Genomic DNA, 21,671 nt, shown 5'->3' on the forward strand with positions numbered 1-21,671 from the left:
CACTTATGTCAACATTTTTATCACACACACATCATTTATTACAAGCACACATTTTATTACAGCTCTATGAAACGTAAGCACCCTGACCCAGTCAGGACCGAACTACAGCTGATTGAGACCCATATTAAAACATAGGTTAGGGTTAGGTTTAGGGTACCCTAAGCCCGAGTTTATAAGAGACATTTCCTGACGCACCCAATGTTAGCTTCTTATTAGAGCCAAGGACTGTTTTGCGACAATATGGATAATTTTATGGCAGTGCGTGTTGAGCGCCGCCTGCTGGACGAACTGACTTACAGCACCGCGAACTTTAGCCTCATTAGCCGGACTGAGCAGAAGCAGAAGAGCTCAAAACACACAGAAGAAGAGCTCAAAACACTCTAAATTATAGCCTGTCCTCACACACACACACTTAATTATAGCCTGTCCTCACACACACACACTGATGGCGTTCGGGTTATCTGGAGCGTTCAGGCGGTTTGTGAGCAGAAACGCGAAGTTGTGGAGGATTAATGAGCGCTGTTGGACTGATCGCATCAGAACTTCAGTAAGATCCGCATCTGTGTGTGTGTGTGAGAGAGAGGGAGAGAGAAAGAGAGAGAGAAAGAGAGAGAGAGAGAGATTATGTCAGTTATAGCAGCGCTGCTGTCATTTATGCTTTTGATAATTGTGTGTGTGTGTGTGTGTGTGTGTGTGTGTGTGTGTGTGTGTGTGTGTGTGTGTTGCTGACGCTCAGAGCAGAACGGGTCCATTCCTCGCGGCTGTGACTCCGCTGTCACTCCTGATCTATAACAGACTCTCTCACTTCGCTTCTGTTCGTGCTCTGGAATCAGGTAGTTATTCAATATTCAACTTTAAATAAAGTGTTAGTGCTGCTGTTTAATTATTATTATTATTATTTAATGGCATATTTTGTCCAGCTGAAGAAGTTTTAGAACAAGCAGATTATCTGTACAGCTGCGGAGAGACACAGAAACTCCACCAGCTGCTGGTCAACCACAAAGACAGGTAAACTTACCTAATGGTGTGTGTGTGTGTGTGTGTGTGTGTGTGTGTGTGTGTGTGTGTGTGTGACGGGTAAACTAACCTAATTGTGTGTGTGTGTGTGTGTGTGTGTGTGTGTGTGTGTGACGGGTAAACAAACCTATTGGTGTGTGTGTGTGTGTGTGTGTATGACGGGTAAACTAACCTAATGGTGTGTGTGTGTGTGTGAGACGGGTAAACTAACCTATTGGTGTGTGTGTGTGTGTGTGTGTGTGTGTGACGGGTAAACTAACCTAATGGTGTGTGTGTGTGACGGGTAAACTAACCTAATGGTGTGTGTGTGTGTGTGTGTGTGTGTGTGTGTGTGTGTGTGTGTGAGACGGGTAAACTAACCTAATGGTGTGTGTGTGTGTGTGTGTGACGGGTAAACTAACCTAATGGTGTGTGTGTGTGTGTGTGTGTGACGGGTAAACTAACCTAATGGTGTGTGTGTGTGTGTGTGTGTGTGTGTGTGTGACGGGTAAACTAACCTAATGGTGTGTGTGTGTGTGTGTGTGAGACGGGTAAACTAACCTAATGGTGTGTGTGTGTGTGTGTGTGTGTGTGTGTGTGTGTGTGTGTGTGTGTGTGTGTGACGGGTAAACTAACCTAATGGTGTGTGTGACGGGTAAACCAACCTAATGGTGTGTGTGTGACGGGTAAACTAACCCGATGATGTGTGAGACGGGTAAACTAACCCGATGATGTGTGAGACGGGTAAACTAACCCGATGATGTGTGGGAGACGGGTAAACTAACCCGATGATGTGTATGTGAGACGGGTAAACTAACCCGATGATGTGTGGGAGACGAGTAAACTAACCCGATGATCTGTGCGAGACGGGTAAACTAACCCGATGATGTGTGGGAGACGGGTAAACTAACCCGATGATGTGTGGGAGACGGGTAAACTAACCCGATGATGTGTATGTGAGACGGGTAAACTAACCCGGTGATGTGTGGGAGACGGGTAAACTAACCCGATGATGTGTGGGAGACGGGTAAACTAACCCGATGATGTGTGCGAGACGGGTAAACTAACCCGATGATGTGTGGGAGACGGGTAAACTAACCCGATGATGTGTGGGAGACGGGTAAACTAACCCTATGATGTGTGGGAGACGGGTAAACTAACCCGATGATGTGTGCGAGACGGGTAAACTAACCCGATGATGTGTGGGAGACGGGTAAACTAACCCGATGATGTGTGCGAGACGGGTAAACTAACCCGATGATGTGTGCGAGACGGGTAAACTAACCCGATGATGTGTGGGAGACGAGTAAACTAACCCTATGATGTGTGGGAGACGGGTAAACTAACCCGATGATGTGTGCGAGACGGGTAAACTAACCCGATGATGTGTGCGAGACGGGTAAACTAACCCGATGATGTGTGCGAGACGGGTAAACTAACCCGATGATGTGTGGGAGACGAGTAAACTAACCCTATGATGTGTGGGAGACGGGTAAACTAACCCGATGATGTGTGCGAGACGGGTAAACTAACCCGATGATGTGTGCGAGACGGGTAAACTAACCCGATGATGTGTGAGAGACGGGTAAACTAACCCGATGATGTGTGGGAGACGGGTAAACTAACCCGATGATGTGTGCGAGACGGGTAAACTAACCCGATGATGTGTGGGAGACGGGTAAACTAACCCGATGATGTGTGGGAGACGGGTAAACTAACCCGATGATGTGTGGGAGACGGGTAAACTAACCCGATGATGTGTGGGAGACGGGTAAACTAACCCGATGATGTGTGCGAGACGGGTAAACTAACCCGATGATGTGTGGGAGACGGGTAAACTAACCCGATGATGTGTGCGAGACGGGTAAACTAACCCGATGATGTGTGCGAGACGGGTAAACTAACCCGATGATGTGTGGGAGACGAGTAAACTAACCCGATGATGTGTGCGAGACGGGTAAACTAACCCGATGATGTGTGGGAGACGGGTAAACTAACCCTATGATGTGTGGGAGACGGGTAAACTAACCCGATGATGTGTGGGAGACGGGTAAACTAACCCGATGATGTGTGGGAGACGGGTAAACTAACCCTATGATGTGTGGGAGACGAGTAAACTAACCAGATGATGTGTGCGAGACGGGTAAACTAACCCGATGATGTGTGCGAGACGGGTAAACTAACCCGATGATGTGTGGGAGACGGGTAAACTAACCCTATGATGTGTGCGAGACGGGTAAACTAACCCGATGATGTGTGCGAGACGGGTAAACTAACCCGATGATGTGTGAGAGACGGGTAAACTAACCCGATGATGTGTGGGAGATGGGTAAACTAACCCTATGATGTGTGAGAGACGGGTAAACTAACCCGATGATGTGTGGGAGACGGGTAAACTAACCCTATGATGTGTGGGAGACGAGTAAACTAACCCGATGATGTGTGGGAGACGGGTAAACTAACCCGATGATGTGTGCGAGACGGGTAAACTAACCCGATGATGTGTGTGAGACGGGTAAACTAACCCGATGATGTGTGTGAGACGGGTAAACTAACCCGATGATGTGTGGGAGACGGGTAAACTAACCCGATGATGTGTGCGAGACGGGTAAACTAACCCGATGATGTGTGCGAGACGGGTAAACTAACCCGATGATGTGTGGGAGACGGGTAAACTAACCCTATGATGTGTGGGAGATGGGTAAACTAACCCTATGATGTGTGAGAGACGGGTAAACTAACCCGATGATGTGTGGGAGACGGGTAAACTAACCCTATGATGTGTGGGAGACGAGTAAACTAACCCGATGATGTGTGGGAGACGGGTAAACTAACCCGATGATGTGTGCGAGACGGGTAAACTAACCCGATGATGTGTGCGAGACGGGTAAACTAACCCGATGATGTGTGGGAGACGGGTAAACTAACCCGATGATGTGTGTGAGACGGGTAAACTAACCCGATGATGTGTGGGAGACGGGTAAACTAACCAGATGATGTGTGCGAGACGGGTAAACTAACCCGATGATGTGTGTGAGACGGGTAAACTAACCCGATGATGTGTGGGAGACGGGTAAACTAACCCTAGTGTGTTAGATGACAGTGTGGCGGCTTCTCTAGTAGTGCATGTTGTTTTCAGATTAATGAACATGTTTCAGAGGTTGTGTACAGTGTTGTATTGTGTTGTTCAGCTGTTTTGTTGTTCAGATGTTGTGTATAGTGTTGTGTTGTTCAGATGTTGCGTTGTGTTCTTCAGATGTTGTGCTGTGTTGTTCAGATGTCGTGTTGTGTTCTTCAGATGTTGTGTTGTTCAGATGTTGTGTTGTTCAGATGTTGTGTATAGTGTTGTGTTGTTCAGATGTTGTGTTGTGTTGTTCAGATGTTGCGTTGTGTTCTTCAGATGCTGTGCTGTGTTGTTCAGATGTCGTGTTGTGTTCTTCAGATGTTGTGTTGTTCAGATGTTGTGTTGTTCAGATGTTGTGTTGTGTTGTTCAGATGTTGCGTTGTGTTCTTCAGATGTTGTGCTGTGTTGTTCAGATGTCGTGTTGTGTTCTTCAGATGTTGTGTTGTTCAGATGTTGTGTTGTTCAGATGTTGTGTATAGTGTTGTGTTGTTCAGATGTTGTGTTGTGTTCTTCAGATGTTGTGTTGTTCAGATGTCGTGTTGTTCAGATGTTGTGTATAGTGTTGTGTTCTTCAGATGTTGTGTTGTTCAGATGTTGTGTCGTGTTGTTCAGATGTTGTGTTGTTCAGATGTTGTGTTGTGTCGTATTGTTCAGATGTTGTGTATAGTGTTGTGTTGTTCAGATGTCGTGTTGTGTTGTTCAGATGTTGTGTTGTTCAGATGTCGTGTTGTGTTGTTCAGATGTCGTGTTGTTCAGATGTTGTGTCGTGTTGTTCAGATGTCGTGTTGTTCAGATGTCGTGTTGTTCAGATGTTGTGTCGTGTTGTTCAGATGTCGTGTTGTTCAGATGTTGTGTTGTTCAGATGTGTCGTGTTGTTCAGATGTTGTGTTGTGTTGTTCAGATGTTGTGTTGTGTTGTTCAGATGTCGTGTCGTTCAGATGTTGTGTCGTGTTGTTCAGATGTTGTGTTGTTCAGATGTTGTGTCGTGTTGTTCAGATGTTGTGTTGTGTTGTTCAGATGTTGTGTTGTGCAGATGTTGTGTTGTTCAGATGTTGTGTCGTGTTGTTCAGATGTTGTGTTGTTCAGATGTTGTCGTGTTGTTCAGATGTTGTGTCGTGTTGTTCAGATGTTGTGTCGTGTTGTTCAGATGTTGTGTTGTGTCGTGTTGTTCAGATGTTGTGTCGTGTTGTGCAGATGTTGTGTTGTGTTGTTCAGATGTTGTGTCGTGTTGTTCAGATGTTGTGTTGTTCAGATGTTGTGTTGTTCAGATGTTGTGTCGTGTTGTTCAGATGTTGTGTTGTTCAGATGTTGTGTCGTGTTGTTCAGATGTTGTGTTGTTCAGATGTTGTGTCGTGTTGTTCAGATGTTGTGTTGTGTTGTTCAGATGTTGTGTCGTGTTGTTCAGATGTTGTGTTGTTCAGATGTTGTGTCGTGTTGTTCAGATGTTGTGTTGTTCAGATGTTGTGTAGTGTTGTTCAGATGTCGTGTTGTTCAGATGTTGTGTTGTGTCGTGTTGTTCAGATGTTGTGTTGTGTTGTTCAGATGTTGTGTCGTGTTGTTCAGATGTTGTGTTGTTCAGATGTTGTCTCGTGTTGTTCAGATGTTGTGTTGTGTCGTGTTGTTCAGATGTTGTGTCGTGTTGTTCAGATGTTGTGTCGTGTTGTTCAGATGTTGTGTCGTGTTGTTCAGATGTTGTGTTGTTCAGATGTTGTGTTGTGTTGTTCAGATGTTGTGTCGTGTTGTTCAGATGTTGTGTTGTTCAGATGTTGTGTTGTGTTGTTCAGATGTTGTGTCGTGTTGTTCAGATGTTGTGTCGTGTTGTTCAGATGTTGTGTTGTTCAGATGTTGTGTTGTGTTGTTCAGTTGTTGTGTCGTGTTGTTCAGATGTTGTGTCGTGTTGTTCAGATGTTGTGTCGTGTTGTTCAGATGTTGTGTTGTTCAGATGTTGTGTCGTGTTGTTCAGATGTTGTGTTGTTCAGATGTTGTGTCGTGTTGTTCAGATGTTGTGTTGTTCAGATGTTGTGTCGTGTTGTTCAGATGTTGTGTTGTTCAGATGTTGTGTCGTGTTGTTCAGATGTTGTGTCGTGTTGTTCAGATGTTGTGTTGTGTTGTTCAGATGTTGTGTCATGTTGTTCAGATGTTGTGTTGTTCAGATGTTGTGTTGTTCAGATGTTGTGTCGTGTTGTTCAGATGTTGTGTTGTTCAGATGTTGTGTCGTGTTGTTCAGATGTTGTGTCGTGTTGTTCAGATGTTGTGTTGTTCAGATGTTGTGTCGTGTTGTTCAGATGTTTTGTTGTTCAGATGTTGTGTTGTTCAGATGTTGTGTCGTGTTGTTCAGATGTTGTGTTGTTCTGTTCAGATGTTGTGTTGTGTTGTTCAGATGTTGTGTTGTTCAGATGTTGTGTTGTGTTGTTCAGATGTTGTGTTGTGTTGTTCAGATGTTGTGTCTTGTTGTTCAGATGTTGTGTTGTTCAGATGTTGTGTCGTGTTGTTCAGATGTTGTGTTGTTCAGATGTTGTGTTGTTCAGATGTTGTGTTGTGTTGTTCAGATGTTGTGTTGTTCAGATGTTGTGTCGTGTTGTTCAGATGTTGTGTTGTTCAGATGTTGTGTTGTGTTGTTCAGATGTTGTGTCGTGTTGTTCAGATGTTGTCGTGTTGTTCAGATGTTGTGTCGTCGTGTTGTTCAGATGTTGTGTCGTCGTGTTGTTCAGATGTTGTGTCGTCGTGTTGTTCAGATGTTGTGTCGTGTTGTTCAGATGTTGTGTTGTTCAGATGTTGTGTCGTCGTGTTGTTCAGATGTTGTGTCGTGTTGTTCAGATGTTGTGTTGTTCAGATGTTGTGTCGTGTTGTTCAGATGTTGTGTCGTGTTGTTCAGATGTTGTGTTGTTCAGATGTTGTGTTGTGTTGTTCAGATGTTGTGTCGTGTTGTTCAGATGTTGTCGTGTTGTTCAGATGTTGTGTCGTCGTGTTGTTCAGATGTTGTGTCGTCGTGTTGTTCAGATGTTGTGTCGTGTTGTTCAGATGTTGTGTTGTTCAGATGTTGTGTCGTCGTGTTGTTCAGATGTTGTGTCGTGTTGTTCAGATGTTGTGTTGTTCAGATGTTGTGTCGTGTTGTTCAGATGTTGTGTTGTTGTTGCAGTGAGGAGGCAGAGTTCCTGTGGCGTTTGGCCCGAGCGTCTCGTGATCTGGCTTTGCTGTCCAGCATCAGTGCCGAGGAGAAGAAGAGACTCACATACGAGGCCTTTGACTTCGCCAGGAGAGCGCTGGAGAAAAACGAGTCTTCCTTCGCGGCACACAAAGTACGGCTTCTTCTCTCTGCTAAAGTGTGTTTGGGTGAGTGTGTGTTTATCAGCCTGTCGTCCGCAGTGGTTCGCCATCTGCCTCAGTGATGTTGGCGATTATGAAGGAATCAAAGTCAAGATCGGAAACTCCTACATCATTAGGGAGCATTTGGAGGTGAGATGTTGATTGGGTTAAAGCATCAATGTTCAGCACTGAGTGAATGACACTTCTTTACACTCGTTTCTACAGCGAGCAATCGACCTCAACCCAAAAGATGCCACGTCCATCCACATCCTGGGATACTGGTGAGTGTGTTCTGGAGTAATCTGAGCGGTTCTGAAAGGGTTAGTTCACCCAAAAATGAATCTTCTGTCATTAACTCCTCCCCCTAATGTCGCTCCACACCCGTAAGACCTCCGTTCATCTTCACACACAGTTTAAGATATTTTATATTTAGTCCGAGAGCGTATGCAAGTGTATGCACACTATACTGTCCATGTCCAGAAAGGGAATAAAAACATCATCACAGTAGTCCATATGAGACATCAGTGGGTTAATTAGAGTCTCTTGAAGCATCCAAAATACATTTGGGTCCAAAAATAACAAAAACTACGACTTTATTCAGCATTGGCTTCTCTTCCGCGTTTGTGTTCAATCCTCAAATAAAGATTCAAACGGTTATGAGTCAGTGAATCGATTCATGATTCAGATGGCCAGTGTCTCGTGATTTCAGCAGTTTGACACGTGGACTAAATATAAAATATCTTAGGGTGTACTCACACTAGCCAGTTTGAACCGCGCCCGAGTGCGTTTGACTACCAAAGCGCGGTTCGTTTGACATAATACGAGCAGCACGATTACGTGAACATTTTCGCGCCACTAAGGCGACACATCTGTTTAACAACAGGCTGTGAGAGGGCTGTGGACCACCGTGGACCAAACGACACAAAATTATCCACAAAGAAAACAGAGCGATGGACATTGTGTTCAGACTCAGAGAGCACCGCTCTTTCTGTTTATCCCGAAAACCGTCGCACCATAATGACGTAAGCGTGCTCCGGCACGAATGCTGAAACCCTATGTGAGTGCAGGCCAGCGGGGGAGTGGGGAGGGGGGACAATCGTACTCGGGCCCGGTTCATGGCAACCGTGCCTAGTGTGAGTATACCCTTAAACTGTGTGTGAAGATGAGCGGAGGTCTTACGGGTGTGGAGCGACATTAGGGTGAGGAGTTAATGACAGACATTTCATTTTTGGGTGAACTAACCGTTGAAGGCTTCAGTGACCCAGTCTCTTCTGTCCCTGCAGGTGTTTTGCGTTCGCAGAGCTGCCGTGGTACCAGCGTAAAGTCGCAGCCGTTATTTTTGGATCGCCTCCATCAGCCACTTATGAAGACGTCAGTGAAACGATTATGGGTTTAGAGCTGGAAATGTTATTTTGTCTGTTTTAGACTTTATTATGTAGACACTTGATTTAGCACTGAAACTATAAATGTCTCGTCTCATCAGGCTTTGGCGTTTTTCCTGAAAGCTGAAGAAGGTCCCGTATGATATGAACATACACACCTTTAGTACATTTATGTTGTTTTACCTTACATTTATTTTACATGGGATTGATTGCAACTTTAATGCTTTAATATTTCAATTTAGTTGACCCAAATTTCTACAGCAAGAACCTGCTGATGCTGGGGAAGACGTACATGATGCTGAGGGACGTCCAGCAGGCGGCGCTGTGGCTCACACGAGCGCGAGACTGTCCTGCCGTCACAGAGGAAGACAAACAGGTGCGCACACACACACACACACACACAGGTTAGATGCTCTACTGAGGTGTAATGCTGTAATGTTTGACCCGATGCAGGTCCATAAGGAAGCACTGGAGCTCCTGAAGAAACTCCACGGATGAGCCCGTCCTCCTCTAACCCGAACCCACGGATGAGCCCGTCCTCCTCTAACCCGAACCCACGGATGAGCCCGTCCTCCTCTAACCCGAACCCACGGATGAGCCCGTCCTCCTCTAACCCGAACCCACGGATGAGCCCGTCCTCCTCTAACCCGAACCCACGGATGAGCCCGTCCTCCTCTAACCCGAACCCACGGATGAGCCCGTCCTCCCCTTACCCTAACCCACGGATGAGCCCGTCCTCCTCTAACCCGAACCCACGGATGAGCCCGTCCTCCTCTAACCCTAACCCACGGATGAGCCCGTCCTCCTCTAACCCGAACCCACGGATGAGCCCGTCCTCCTCTAACCCGAACCCACGGATGAGCCCGTCCTCCTCTTACCCTAACCCACGGATGAACCCGTCCTCCTCTAACCCGAACCCACGGATGAGCCCGTCCTCCTCTTACCCTAACCCACGGATGAGCCCGTCCTCCTCTAACCCGAACCCACGGATGAGCCCGTCCTCCTCTTACCCTAACCCACGGATGAGCCCGTCCTCCCCTAACCCTAACCCACGGATGAGCCCGTCCTCCCCTAACCCTAACCCACTAACGAGCCCGTCCTCCCCTAACCCGAACCCACGGACGAGCCCGTCCTCCTCTTACCCGAACCCACGGACGAGCCCGTCCTCCTCTTACCCGAACCCACGGATGAGCCCGTCCTCCCCTAACCCTAACCCACGGATGAGCCCGTCCTCCCCTAACCCGAACCCACGGATGAGCCCGTCCTCCTCTTACCCGAACCCACGGATGAGCCCGTCCTCCTCTAACCCGAACCCACGGATGAGCCCGTCCTCCTCTAACCCGAACCCACGGATGAGCCCGTCCTCCCCTAACCCGAACCCACGGATGAGCCCGTCCTCCTCTTACCCGAACCCACGGATGAGCCCGTCCTCCTCTTACCCGAACCCACGGATGAGCCCGTCCTCCTCTTACCCTAACCCACGGATGAGCCCGTCCTCCCCTAACCCGAACCCACGGATGAGCCCGTCCTCCTCTTACCCGAACCCACGGATGAGCCCGTCCTCCTCTTACCCGAACCCACGGATGAGCCCGTCCTCCCCTAACCCTAACCCACGGATGAGCCCGTCCTCCTCTAACCCGAACCCACGGATGAGCCCGTCCTCCCCTAACCCGAACCCACGGATGAGCCCGTCCTCCCCTAACCCGAACCCACGGATGAGCCCGTCCTCCCCTAACCCTAACCCACGGATGAGCCCGTCCTCCCCTAACCCGAACCCACGGATGAGCCCGTCCTCCTCTTACCCGAACCCACGGATGAGCCCGTCCTCCTCTTACCCGAACCCACGGATGAGCCCGTCCTCCCCTAACCCGAACCCACGGATGAGCCCGTCCTCCTCTAACCCGAACCCACGGATGAGCCCGTCCTCCTCTTACCCGAACCCACGGATGAGCCCGTCCTCCTCTAACCCGAACCCACGGATGAGCCCGTCCTCCTCTAACCCGAACCCACGGATGAGCCCGTCCTCCTCTAACCCGAACCCACGGATGAGCCCGTCCTCCTCTTACCCGAACCCACGGATGAGCCCGTCCTCCTCTAACCCGAACCCACGGATGAGCCCGTCCTCCTCTAACCGTGCGTTCACACCGCCGCCGGCGAGAGCGTCAAAATTCGCTCTTGCCGCCCTGACAACGACGCTGTAGAAAGCTCCGTGGACGTGCTGCCGCTCTGACGTAGATCGAATGTTTTTTCTTTTTTTAAACTGTATTTAAAGAGGCCGCAAATCAAACAAGCATGTTGATGGATATACTGACCACAAGTAGGGTATAAATTAACTTCATGAAATCGTTTAAATGTGAAAGTAAGAATTAATTGCACATCCGCTGAACAACGAGCGTTCTAGCGCCTGTAAAATAGTGTTGCGCGACTTCTTAACAAATTACACATCACTATGAATGATCTTGTCATAAATGATAGGGAAACCCGCACAGCAATGATCAACCTTTCCTACAAATTGCTTGGGAACTAATGTGGTCGGAACCAAAGTTTACAGGCCTGCGTTCTCTGGATTTCTCTCAAGCGGAGCACTTCTACATTCTGACTGGTTGCCGCCTGTTGCCGCCGAACCGCGTCATAGCTCATTACCATAAAGTTGAGCTGATTTCAACTCTCCTCGACGCCCAAATCGTCCAAGACGCGCCGCGCCGCTCTCGCCGGAGCTCGCCGCCCGGCTCCCATTGAAAATGAATGACTTCCGGCCAGCTTGACGCTCTCGCCGCCGGCGGTGTGAACGCACAGTAACCCGAACCCACGGATGAGCCCGTCCTCCCCTAACCCGAACCCACGGATGAGCCCGTCCTCCCCTAACCCGAACCCACGGATGAGCCCGTCCTCCTCTAACCCTAACCCACGGATGAGCCCATCCTCCTCTTACCCTAACCCACGGATGAGCCCGTCCTCCTCTTACCCGAACCCACGGATGAGCCCGTCCTCCTCTTACCCTAACCCACGGATGAGCCCGTCCTCCTCTTACCCTAACCCACGGATGAGCCCGTCCTCCTCTTACCCTAACCCACGGATGAGCCCGTCCTCCCCTAACCCTAACCCACGGATGAGCCCGTCCTCCCCTAACCCGAACCCACGGATGAGCCCGTCCTCCCCTTACCCTAACCCACGGATGAGCCCGTCCTCCCCTAACCCTAACCCACGGATGAGCCCGTCCTCCCCTAACCCTAACCCACGGATGAGCCCGTCCTCCCCTAACCCACGGATGAGCCCGTCCTCCCCTAACCCTAACCCACGGATGAGCCCGTCCTCCCCTAACCCTAACCCACGGATGAGCCCGTCCTCCCCTAACCCTAACCCACGGATGAGCCCGTCCTCCCCTAACCCTAACCCACGGATGAGCCCGTCCTCCCCTAACCCTAACCCACGGATGAGCCCGTCCTCCTCTAACCCTAACCCACGGATGAGCCCGTCCTCCCCTAACCCGAACCCACGGATGAGCCCGTCCTCCCCTAACCCTAACCCACGGATGAGCCCGTCCTCCTCTAACCCGAACCCACGGATGAGCCCGTCCTCCTCTAACCCTAACCCACGGATGAGCCCGTCCTCCCCTAACCCTAACCCACGGATGAGCCCGTCCTCCTCTTACCCTAACCCACGGATGAGCCCGTCCTCCCCTAACCCGAACCCACGGATGAGCCAGTCCTCCCCTAACCCTAACCCACGGATGAGCCCGTCCTCCTCTAACCCGAACCCACGGATGAGCCCGTCCTCCTCTTACCCTAACCCACGGATGAGCCCGTCCTCCCCTAACCCTAACCCACGGATGAGCCCGTCCTCCCCTAACCCTAACCCACGGATGAGCCCGTCCTCCTCTTACCCTAACCCACGGATGAGCCCGTCCTCCTCTTACCCTAACCCACGGATGAGCCCGTCCTCCTCTTACCCCAACCCACGGATGAGCCCGTCCTCCTCTTACCCTAACCCACGGATGAGCCCGTCCTCCCCTAACCCTAACCCACGGATGAGCCCGTCCTCCCCTAACCCCAACCCACGGATGAGCCCGTCCTCCTCTAACCCTAACCCACGGATGAGCCCGTCCTCCTCTAACCCGAACCCACGGATGAGCCCGTCCTCCCCTAACCCTAACCCACGGATGAGCCCGTCCTCCCCTAACCCTAACCCACGGATGAGCCCGTCCTCCTCTTACCCTAACCCACGGATGAGCCCGTCCTCCTCTTACCCGAACCCACGGATGAGCCCGTCCTCCCCTAACCCTAACCCACGGATGAGCCCGTCCTCCTCTAACCCTAACCCACGGATGAGCCCGTCCTCCTCTAACCCGAACCCACGGATGAGCCCGTCCTCCTCTTACCCTAACCCACGGATGAGCCCGTCCTCCTCTTACCCTAACCCACGGATGAGCCCGTCCTCCCCTAACCCTAACCCACGGATGAGCCCGTCCTCCTCTAACCCGAACCCACGGATGAGCCCGTCCTCCTCTTACCCTAACCCACGGATGAGCCCGTCCTCCTCTTACCCTAACCCACGGATGAGCCCGTCCTCCCCTAACCCTAACCCACGGATGAGCCCGTCCTCCTCTAACCCGAACCCACGGATGAGCCCGTCCTCCTCTTACCCTAACCCACGGATGAGCCCGTCCTCCTCTAACCCTAACCCACGGATGAGCCCGTCCTCCCCTAACCCTAACCCACTAACGAGCCCGTCCTCCCCTAACCCGAACCCACGGATGAGCCCGTCCTCCTCTAACCCTAACCCACGGATGAGCCCGTCCTCCTCTAACCCGAACCCACGGATGAGCCCGTCCTCCTCTTACCCGAACCCACGGATGAGCCCGTCCTCCCCTAACCCTAACCCACGGATGAGCCCGTCCTCCTCTAACCCGAACCCACGGATGAGCCCGTCCTCCTCTTACCCTAACCCACGGATGAGCCCGTCCTCCTCTTACCCGAACCCACGGATGAGCCCGTCCTCCCCTAACCCTAACCCACGGATGAGCCCGTCCTCCTCTAACCCGAACCCACGGATGAGCCCGTCCTCCTCTTACCCTAACCCACGGATGAGCCCGTCCTCCTCTTACCCGAACCCACGGATGAGCCCGTCCTCCTCTTACCCTAACCTTGCAGAAGCCGACTCTTGATCAGTGTGTGATGAGATCTGCTATTCTAGACTCTTTAATGTCTGCCTTTAACAGAAGCCGACTCTTGATCAGTGTGTGATGAGATCTGCTATTCTAGACTCTTTAATGTCTGCCTTTAACAGAAGCCGACTCTTGATCAGTGTGTGATGAGATCTGCTATTCTAGACTCTTTAATGTCTGCCTTTAACAGAAGCCGACTCTTGATCAGTGTGTGATGAGATCTATTCTAGACTCTTTAATGTCTGCCTTTAACAGAAGCTGAACTGAGGGATGAAGCGTGAATGTGGCCCTTTATTGCTGTAATGTTTTCCTGACCTGAGTTCACAGATAAGAGCAAACAGAGACCTCGGACCCATGGGTTAGGATGAAACGCGTTTGGTTTCGCTTTATTTACATAAATCATATGTCAAATGTTTTGTCAGGATTTTGGGAGCAATTTTAACTCTATGTAAATTAAATGAAGCTTAATAAACCGGGATATATATAAAAAAAACAATGAATGTGTGTTCTGTGATGAGATGCATTTGAAAATCTAAATAAATCCCCTTGAATAAGACGAGACACACCAGAGTTTTTTTTAACTCATATATTTTAATATGAAATATTCATGGGCACAGTTTTCCTCCCTGACGGTCAAAGGCCACAGAAATAATGACTGCCGCGTTCTGAGCGTGTGCAGAGATTCTGACCAATACTGATCGACAGCCTAAAGTGCCAATACTGTCCAGAGCCGATCCTGATGAGTGATATGAGTGACAGCTGTCCGTCAATCCTCTCGTCCACTTGAGTGACAGCTGTCCGTCAATCCTCTCGTCCACTTGAGTGACAGCTGTCCGTCAATCCTCTCGTCTACTTGAGTGACAGCTGTCCGTCAATCCTCTCGTCCACTTGAGTGACAGCTGTCCGTCAATCCTCTCGTCTACATGAGTGACAGCTGTCCGTCAATCCTCTCGTTCTGCAGGCAGCCATGCAAGCGCTGAACCGAGAGAAAGCCCAGGCTCCGGATCTAACTCTACAATCATTCTGTAAAAGCTCTATAAAACTAGAGCCGCACGTTTGAGTTCTACTATAAAATCCTCTCTAATGTTTTATTTTCAGGCTCGATTTAAAAACCCGCCAAATGAATAAACCAAAGCGTTGTATATAGACATCAGCATTGAAAAGATCTGAAAAGCTCAAACGCTTGCATATTCATGGGGAATCATGTTATGAAGATCGCTAAATGAGGTCTTAAGATAAAGATTTGGTTTAAAATGAGAAAATAGCTTATTTACATTGGTAATCGTCTGTGCAAGTTTGATGGTTTAGTTTGAGTTTGCTGATAAAGGGCCAGCGTGTTCACTCCTGACCGAAGCCTTCCGTCTCCTCGATGGCAAACAGAAGCTTCTCCTTCAGCTGCTCGAAGCTTTTATAGGGAGGCAGGTCCAGCCGGTTAAAGCTGCAAACAGAAGGTGTGTGTGAGACGTGTGACCTCTGGGGTCAAACATGAGGCAATCCGTAGACATGACCTCTGGGGTCAAACATGGGGTCATCTGTACACATGACCTCTGGGGTCAAACATGAGGCAATCCGTACACATGACCTCTGGGTTCAACCGTACACATGACCTCTGGGGTCAAACATGGGGTCATCTGTACACATGACCTCTGGGGTCAAACATGGGATCATCCGTACACTCACCAGGTGTGACTCCGAGGAAGCCACGTCTCCTTGCCCACCTTCTCAATGCAGAACTTCTGTGGCCCGTTGCTACCTGGAGGACGAGGGCCAAGAATCAGAAGAAAAGGGTTAGGGATGCCTTATGGCCATTCTGTGTGTGTGTGTGTGTGTGTGACGCACCCATGAGCTCGGCGAAGCCGCCCAATGGCAGTCGGCAGGTTCCCGTCACAAACTGCATCAGACGCAGACGCACCTCGTTGTCCACCTCCTTCACCAGCTGCACACACACACACACACACACACACACAGCAGGATTCAGACGCTCAGACTGATAAATAGAACATGTGAAATCGACTAAAAGCAGAACAGGAATCGCTTTTTCAACATCCTGATATGGAGAAAGCAGGAAAAAGGATCCAGGTTTAAATCGCATCTAATATAAAGAAGTGTGTTTACAGTTAATGCGTCAGACAGATTCAAAAGGACAAAATATTAGCATATATACAGCTGCTGCCTATCATATAATTAGAATATCATCAAAAAGTTGATTTACTTCACTAATTCCATTCAAAAAGTGAAACTTGTATACAGTCTTGTTCAAAATAATAGCAGTACAATGTGACTAACCAGAATAATCAAGGTTTTTAGTATATTTTTTATTGCTACGTGGCAAACAAGTTACCAGTAGGTTCAGTAGATTGTCAGAAAACAAACGAGACCCAGCATTCATGATATGCACGCTCTTAAGGCTGTGCAATTGGGCAATTAGTTGAAAGGGGTGTGTTCAAAAAAATAGCAGTGTCTACCTTTGACTGTACAAACTCAAAACTATTTTGTACAAACATTTTTTTTTCCTGGGATTTAGCAATCCTGTGAATCACTAAACTAATATTTAGTTGTATGACCACAGTTTTTTAAAACTGCTTGACATCTGTGTGGCATGGAGTCAACCAACTTGTGGCACCTCTCAGCTGTTATTCCACTCCATGATTCTTTAACAACATTCCACAATTCATTCACATTTCTTGGTTTTGCTTCAGAAACAGCATTTTTGATATCACCCCACAAGTTCTCAATTGGATTAAGGTCTGGAGATTGGGCTGGCCACTCCATAACATTAATTGTGTTGGTTTGGAACCAAGACTTTGCCCGTTTACTAGTGTGTTTTGGGTCATTGTCTTGTTGAAACAACCGTTTCAAGGGCATGTCCTCTTCAGCATAGGGCAACATGACCTCTTCAAGTATTTTAACATATGCAAACTGATCCATGATCCCTGGTATGCGATAAATAGGCCCAACACCATAGTAGGAGAAACATGCCCATATCATGATGCTTGCACCTCCATGCTTCACTGTCTTCACTGTGTACTGTGGCTTGAATTCAGAGTTTGGGGGTCGTCTCACAAACTGCCTGTGGCCCTTGGACCCAAAAAGAACAATTTTACTCTCATCAGTCCACAAAATGTTCCTCCATTTCTCTTTAGGCCAGTTGATGTGTTCTTTGGCAAATTGTAACCTCTTCTGCACATGCCTTTTTTTTAACAGAGGGACTTTGCGGGGGATTCTTGAAAATAGATTAGCTTCACACAGACGTCTTCTAACTGTCACAGTACTTACAGGTAACTCCAGACTGTCTTTGATCATCCTGGAGGTGATCATTGGCTGAGCCTTTGCCATTCTGGTTATTCTTCTATCCATTTTGATGGTTGTCTTCCGTTTTCTTCCACGTCTCTGGTTTTGCTCTCCATTTTAAGGCATTGGAGATCATTTTAGCTGAACAGCCTATCATTTTTTGCACCTCTTTATAGGTTTTCCCCTCTCTAATCAACTTTTTAATCAAAGTACGCTGTTCTTCTGAACAATGTCTTGAACGACCCATTTTCCTCAGCTTTCAAATGCATGTTCAACAAGTGTTGGCTTCATCCTTAAATAGGGGCCACCTGATTCACACCTGTTTCTTCACAAAATTGATGACCTCAGTGATTGAATGCCACACTGCTATTTTTTTGAACACACCCCTTTCAACTAATTGCCCAATTGCACAGCCTTAAGAGCGTGCATATCATGAATGCTGGGTCTCATTTGTTTTCTGAGAATCTACTGAACCTACTGGTAACTTGTTTGCCACGTAGCAATAAAAAATATACGAAAAACCTTGATTATTCTGGTTAGTCACATTGTACTGCTATTATTTTGAACAAGACTGTAGGAGCATGAACAGTAGCGTACCGTGGGGTTTCAGTCAGGGCCTTCACTAACGATCAACACACCCCACGCCGTCGCCATAACAACCCCCCCCCCCACACACACACACACTCTCTTCAAATACAATAATACACTGTACGAAAAGCTGTTACGAGCCTCACTTTCAAAGTGTTCGTTGGGAAGGGGCCAAGCAAAAAGTATACGCGAGACAAAAAGGAATGAATCAAAATCAGCTCACTGGCACAAATACTCTTAAACAAACCAAAACACGGACCAACAAGAACATCAAAATAAACAGAAAAAACACCGCTTGTTAGCTAACATTACCGGCTTGACATCAGGATCGATCATTCGCACGCAACCCGTCATCCGCGGCGGCCATAGCTCATTTCACACAGATCGCTCACAACCCGCGAAAGGTTCAAACGGCGGATGGCATCAGCGGAGGGTAGACACACCGCTGGGCCTCTGGGCCGGTCTATCACTACACATCAACATTTGATTGGCCGATGACCCACGTCAGTCAAAGCTATGGTCCAATGGAAGGCAAGCTATTCTTCTAGTGCTGGTCCTCGGAGCTGTGATGCGTTTAGATGATGATGACATATGATAAATACAGCTCAGCCTCACAAAAAATAAATATATTCTTTCTGGAAATATAATTGTAACATTATATATATTATTTTGGCAGGGCCAGCAGAGAAGTGCCTGATGGCCCTGACCGCCCACCACTGAGCATGAACAGTATGAGCAGGTCCAGCGCTCAGTGCTCAGCTGTGTCTCCTTTATCCTGAATTACTGCAGCGATGCGGCGTGGCGTGGAGTCGGTCCGTCTGTGGCTCGGCTCAGGTGTTTTGAGCTCAGGTTGATCTGATAGTGGCCTTCAGCTCTTCTGCATGGTTGGGTCTGGCATATCGCATCTTCCTCTTCACAATACTCCAGAGATGATCTATTGGGTTAAGGTAAGTTTGCTGGCCAATAAGAACAGGGATACCATGGTCCAGGCACTGGCTGCCGTGGCACTGTGTGCAGGTGCCGAGTTTTGCTGGGAAATGAAATCTGCATCTCCATAAAGTTGGTCAGCAGCAGGAAGCATGAATCACTCTAAAACTTCCTGGTATACGGCTGCGTTGACCTTTGACCTCAGAAAACACAGTGGACCAACACCAGCCGATGCCATGGCTCCCCAAACCATCACTGACTGGAAACTTTACACTGGAGCTCAAGCAGCGTGGACTGTGTGTCTCTCTCTCTTCCTCCAGACTCAGACTCAGAGGAAATGCTGAATTTACTCTCATCAGAGAACATAACTTTGGTCCACTCAGCTGTCCTATTTGTCTTTAGCCCAGATGAGACGCTTCTGTTGATCAAGAGTGGCTTGACTCAAGGAATGTGAAGCTGAAACCCGTGTCTCGCATTCGTCTGTGCGCAGCGGTTCTTAAAGTTTTGTTTCACACAGGGTATATACAGCAATCCTTAAGTTAAATTTACTACTTTTTAATACCTTTTTTACTACCTTCAGAACATTTTTTAAAACCATCACGACACTGAATTGCAAGTGTTAATCAGCGACCTTTCTATTATTTACACAGATTTTGACATATATAACAAACAAAAAAGAATAGATTTAGAATCGACACCAGGAGGAAATCTGTTAAGTTATCATTCAGACACTCAGTAAAATAGACATTCAGTAAAATAGATATCAACATTCACAAAAGTTGGTTGAGGAGAAGCATTACTGCATACACATTTGATTTCAATTAATAATTGGTAATTCAGCAATTAAATTATTTAGTGTTTTTTTCCCAACAACAAAACCTGAGCCAAATATTACATTTCTATAACTGTGATAAGTTGTTAAATTAAACAAAATACTAAAAACTAGTCAATCGATTAAAAACTTTAACTAGATTAATCACACATTTTTTCTGTGATTAATCGCAATAAAAAAAAGTTTTTGTACGTTTTTAATATAATAATTTCACAGTTAATCAAATTAATGTAGAAACAACATAAAGACAGTATATTTTAAATACTTGTTTAAATGGCATCTTTTTATGAATGAAGGCCAGTATTACTGATATCAATACAGTTACTGATTTTTTTTTTTACATTCATTAGGCTTCAAAAATATAACAGTTTTTAATTTAAGTAAACCTAAAAAAAAAGCTAACATAAATCCAGAATAAATGTCATGTTTACTCCTGCCCTTCCTGTCTTAACAGTAAGGAAATATACAGAAATTCAATACAGTTATCAAAGTTATATGTAATCTGCACTGCATAAACTATAAATTAAATAGTTAATCCTTATTGAAGCTACAAAAGTTATTTAGTCAAGCGCAGCAAGTCATTTTCTCTGTTCCCTTTGTTCTTTAACTTTACTGACAGGAAGCTTTATTGGCTGCTGTCCCTTTAAGAGCAGACACACACGCGGATCTCACTGTTTATACAGTCTATGTCTATGTATCGCGCCTCATTCTCTCACAACTCTTTGTTCATTTTAGACTTTATATAAATCATTTAAGATTGCTCTTATGAGGATAGTCGTTGAAGATATGCCTTGAAGCAAGTCTAAAATAAAACGTAAGCCAGCCCCTTCTGTTGAGCGCGCTGTGCTCTGAGATGATGCCGAACGACCACTGAATATGACGTCAGCATCAAACATACGTTGAGACGGAGACGAAAGATCTTTGATTATGTGCCCAGATATGCTGAAGCCCATATTTAAACGAACTAACGCGAACGCAGATAGAATTTCAATATAATAGGACACCTGATAGTCTGAAAAAATAATACCTAATTTGGAAAGAAATAATACCTCTGAGGCCAAATTTAACACTTTTAATGGCCTTAAATTTGACAATTTTGATTTATCACTTTTTAATACTTTTTAAAACCCCGCGGACACCCTGTTCACAGTCGTCTCCAGGGTGTGGTTATCACTATTGCCTGTACACTTTTTTCTACCACATCTTTTCCTTCCCCTTGCCTCTGTATGAATGTGCTTTGGACACAGAGCTCTGGGAACAGCCAGCCTCTTTTACACCAGCGGTCAGAACACACACTGACCACAATTCTACATTATTTCTGAATGTAAAGATAAACTTTTACATGCATGTGAATCTGTTTGTCTCTCAAATGCAATTTATATGCTGAATATTAATCTATTATTACATTAGTTGTTTATTTACTTGTCCCTTCAAAAAAATGATAATTTAAAGTGAACATTTAAGTATTACACCAAGACCCTTGTCAGAGGAGAGAGTGAAAGGGAATCTCTCGGACCTGCCAGAACCAGATGATCTGTTTGCTGTTGCGTGTGTAGTGACGGTACACTGTGTTCCTCTGCCAGTCCTGCAGATCCACCTCCTGCATGCCACACAGCATCACCTGCACACAGAGGTCAGAGGTCAGGGCGGGGGACAGGGGTCAGAGCGGGGTTAGGGCGGGGGACAGGGGTCAGGACGGGGGCTAGAGGGGTCAGGACGGGGGGACAGAGGGGTCAGGACGGGGGGCTGAGGGGTCAGGACGGGGGACTGAGGGGTCAGGACGGGGGGGCTGAGGGGTCGGGACGGGGGGGCTGAGGGGTCGGGACGGGGGGCGGGGCTGAGGGGTCGGGACGGGGGGCGGGGCTGATGGGTCGGGACGGGGGGCGGGGCTGAGGGGTCGGGACGGGGGGGGGGGCTGAGGGGTCGGGACGGGGGGGGGGGGGGCTGAGGGGTCGGGACGGGGGGGGGGCTGAGGGGTCGGGACGGGGGGGGGGGGCTGAGGGGTCGGGACGGGGGGGCTGAGGGGTCGGGACGGGGGGGCGTGGCTGAGGGGTCGGGACG

General features: G+C 48.0%; 3 protein-coding genes across 8 annotated transcripts in view; 2 read left to right on the top strand and 1 right to left on the bottom strand.

The window, feature by feature from the left end:
• The first annotated feature begins 280 nt into the window (after positions 1-280).
• rmdn1 (regulator of microtubule dynamics 1) lies at positions 281-11,982 on the top strand. Of its 3 annotated transcripts, none has more exons than XM_067434341.1 (10): positions 281-547; positions 737-833; positions 921-1,008; positions 7,260-7,419; positions 7,487-7,576; positions 7,652-7,707; positions 8,710-8,797; positions 8,910-8,940; positions 9,051-9,184; positions 9,262-9,440. In XM_067434341.1, the coding sequence occupies exons 1-10, from the start codon at positions 446-448 to the stop codon at positions 9,304-9,306; spliced, it is 891 nt and encodes a 296-aa protein (XP_067290442.1). In that variant the 5' UTR covers positions 281-445; the 3' UTR covers positions 9,307-9,440. The 3 variants fall into 3 exon arrangements, with proteins under 3 accessions (XP_067290442.1, XP_067290443.1, XP_067290441.1); XM_067434342.1 differs by having other exon boundaries at positions 318-547; positions 742-833; XM_067434340.1 differs by lacking the exons at positions 281-547; positions 737-833; positions 921-1,008; ... (3 more) ...; positions 8,710-8,797; positions 8,910-8,940 and having other exon boundaries at positions 9,262-11,982.
• Positions 11,983-12,208: 226 nt separating this feature from the next.
• On the top strand, positions 12,209-13,972 carry LOC137064268 (DNA-directed RNA polymerase II subunit RPB1-like). Its single transcript, XM_067435641.1, has one exon. It carries the CDS (start codon positions 12,209-12,211, stop codon positions 13,970-13,972), a length of 1,764 nt encoding a protein of 587 aa, XP_067291742.1.
• Positions 13,973-14,543: 571 nt separating this feature from the next.
• LOC137064122 (NEDD4-like E3 ubiquitin-protein ligase WWP1) overlaps positions 14,544-21,671 on the bottom strand; it is a 60,951-nt gene continuing 53,823 nt past the window's right edge. For all 4 annotated transcript variants that reach the window (XM_067435450.1, XM_067435451.1, XM_067435453.1 and 1 more), the window contains 4 exons: positions 21,127-21,231; positions 15,812-15,908; positions 15,653-15,725; positions 14,544-15,410 (listed from right to left, as the gene is read on the bottom strand). In XM_067435450.1, the coding sequence (XP_067291551.1) occupies positions 15,311-15,410; positions 15,653-15,725; positions 15,812-15,908; positions 21,127-21,231 (375 nt within the window). In that variant the 3' untranslated portion in view covers positions 14,544-15,310. The remainder of the gene's footprint in view (positions 15,411-15,652; positions 15,726-15,811; positions 15,909-21,126; positions 21,232-21,671) is intronic.

Source organism: Pseudorasbora parva, chromosome 24 (assembly GCF_024679245.1).
Source record: "Pseudorasbora parva isolate DD20220531a chromosome 24, ASM2467924v1, whole genome shotgun sequence".
NCBI lineage: Eukaryota > Metazoa > Chordata > Actinopteri > Cypriniformes > Gobionidae > Pseudorasbora > Pseudorasbora parva.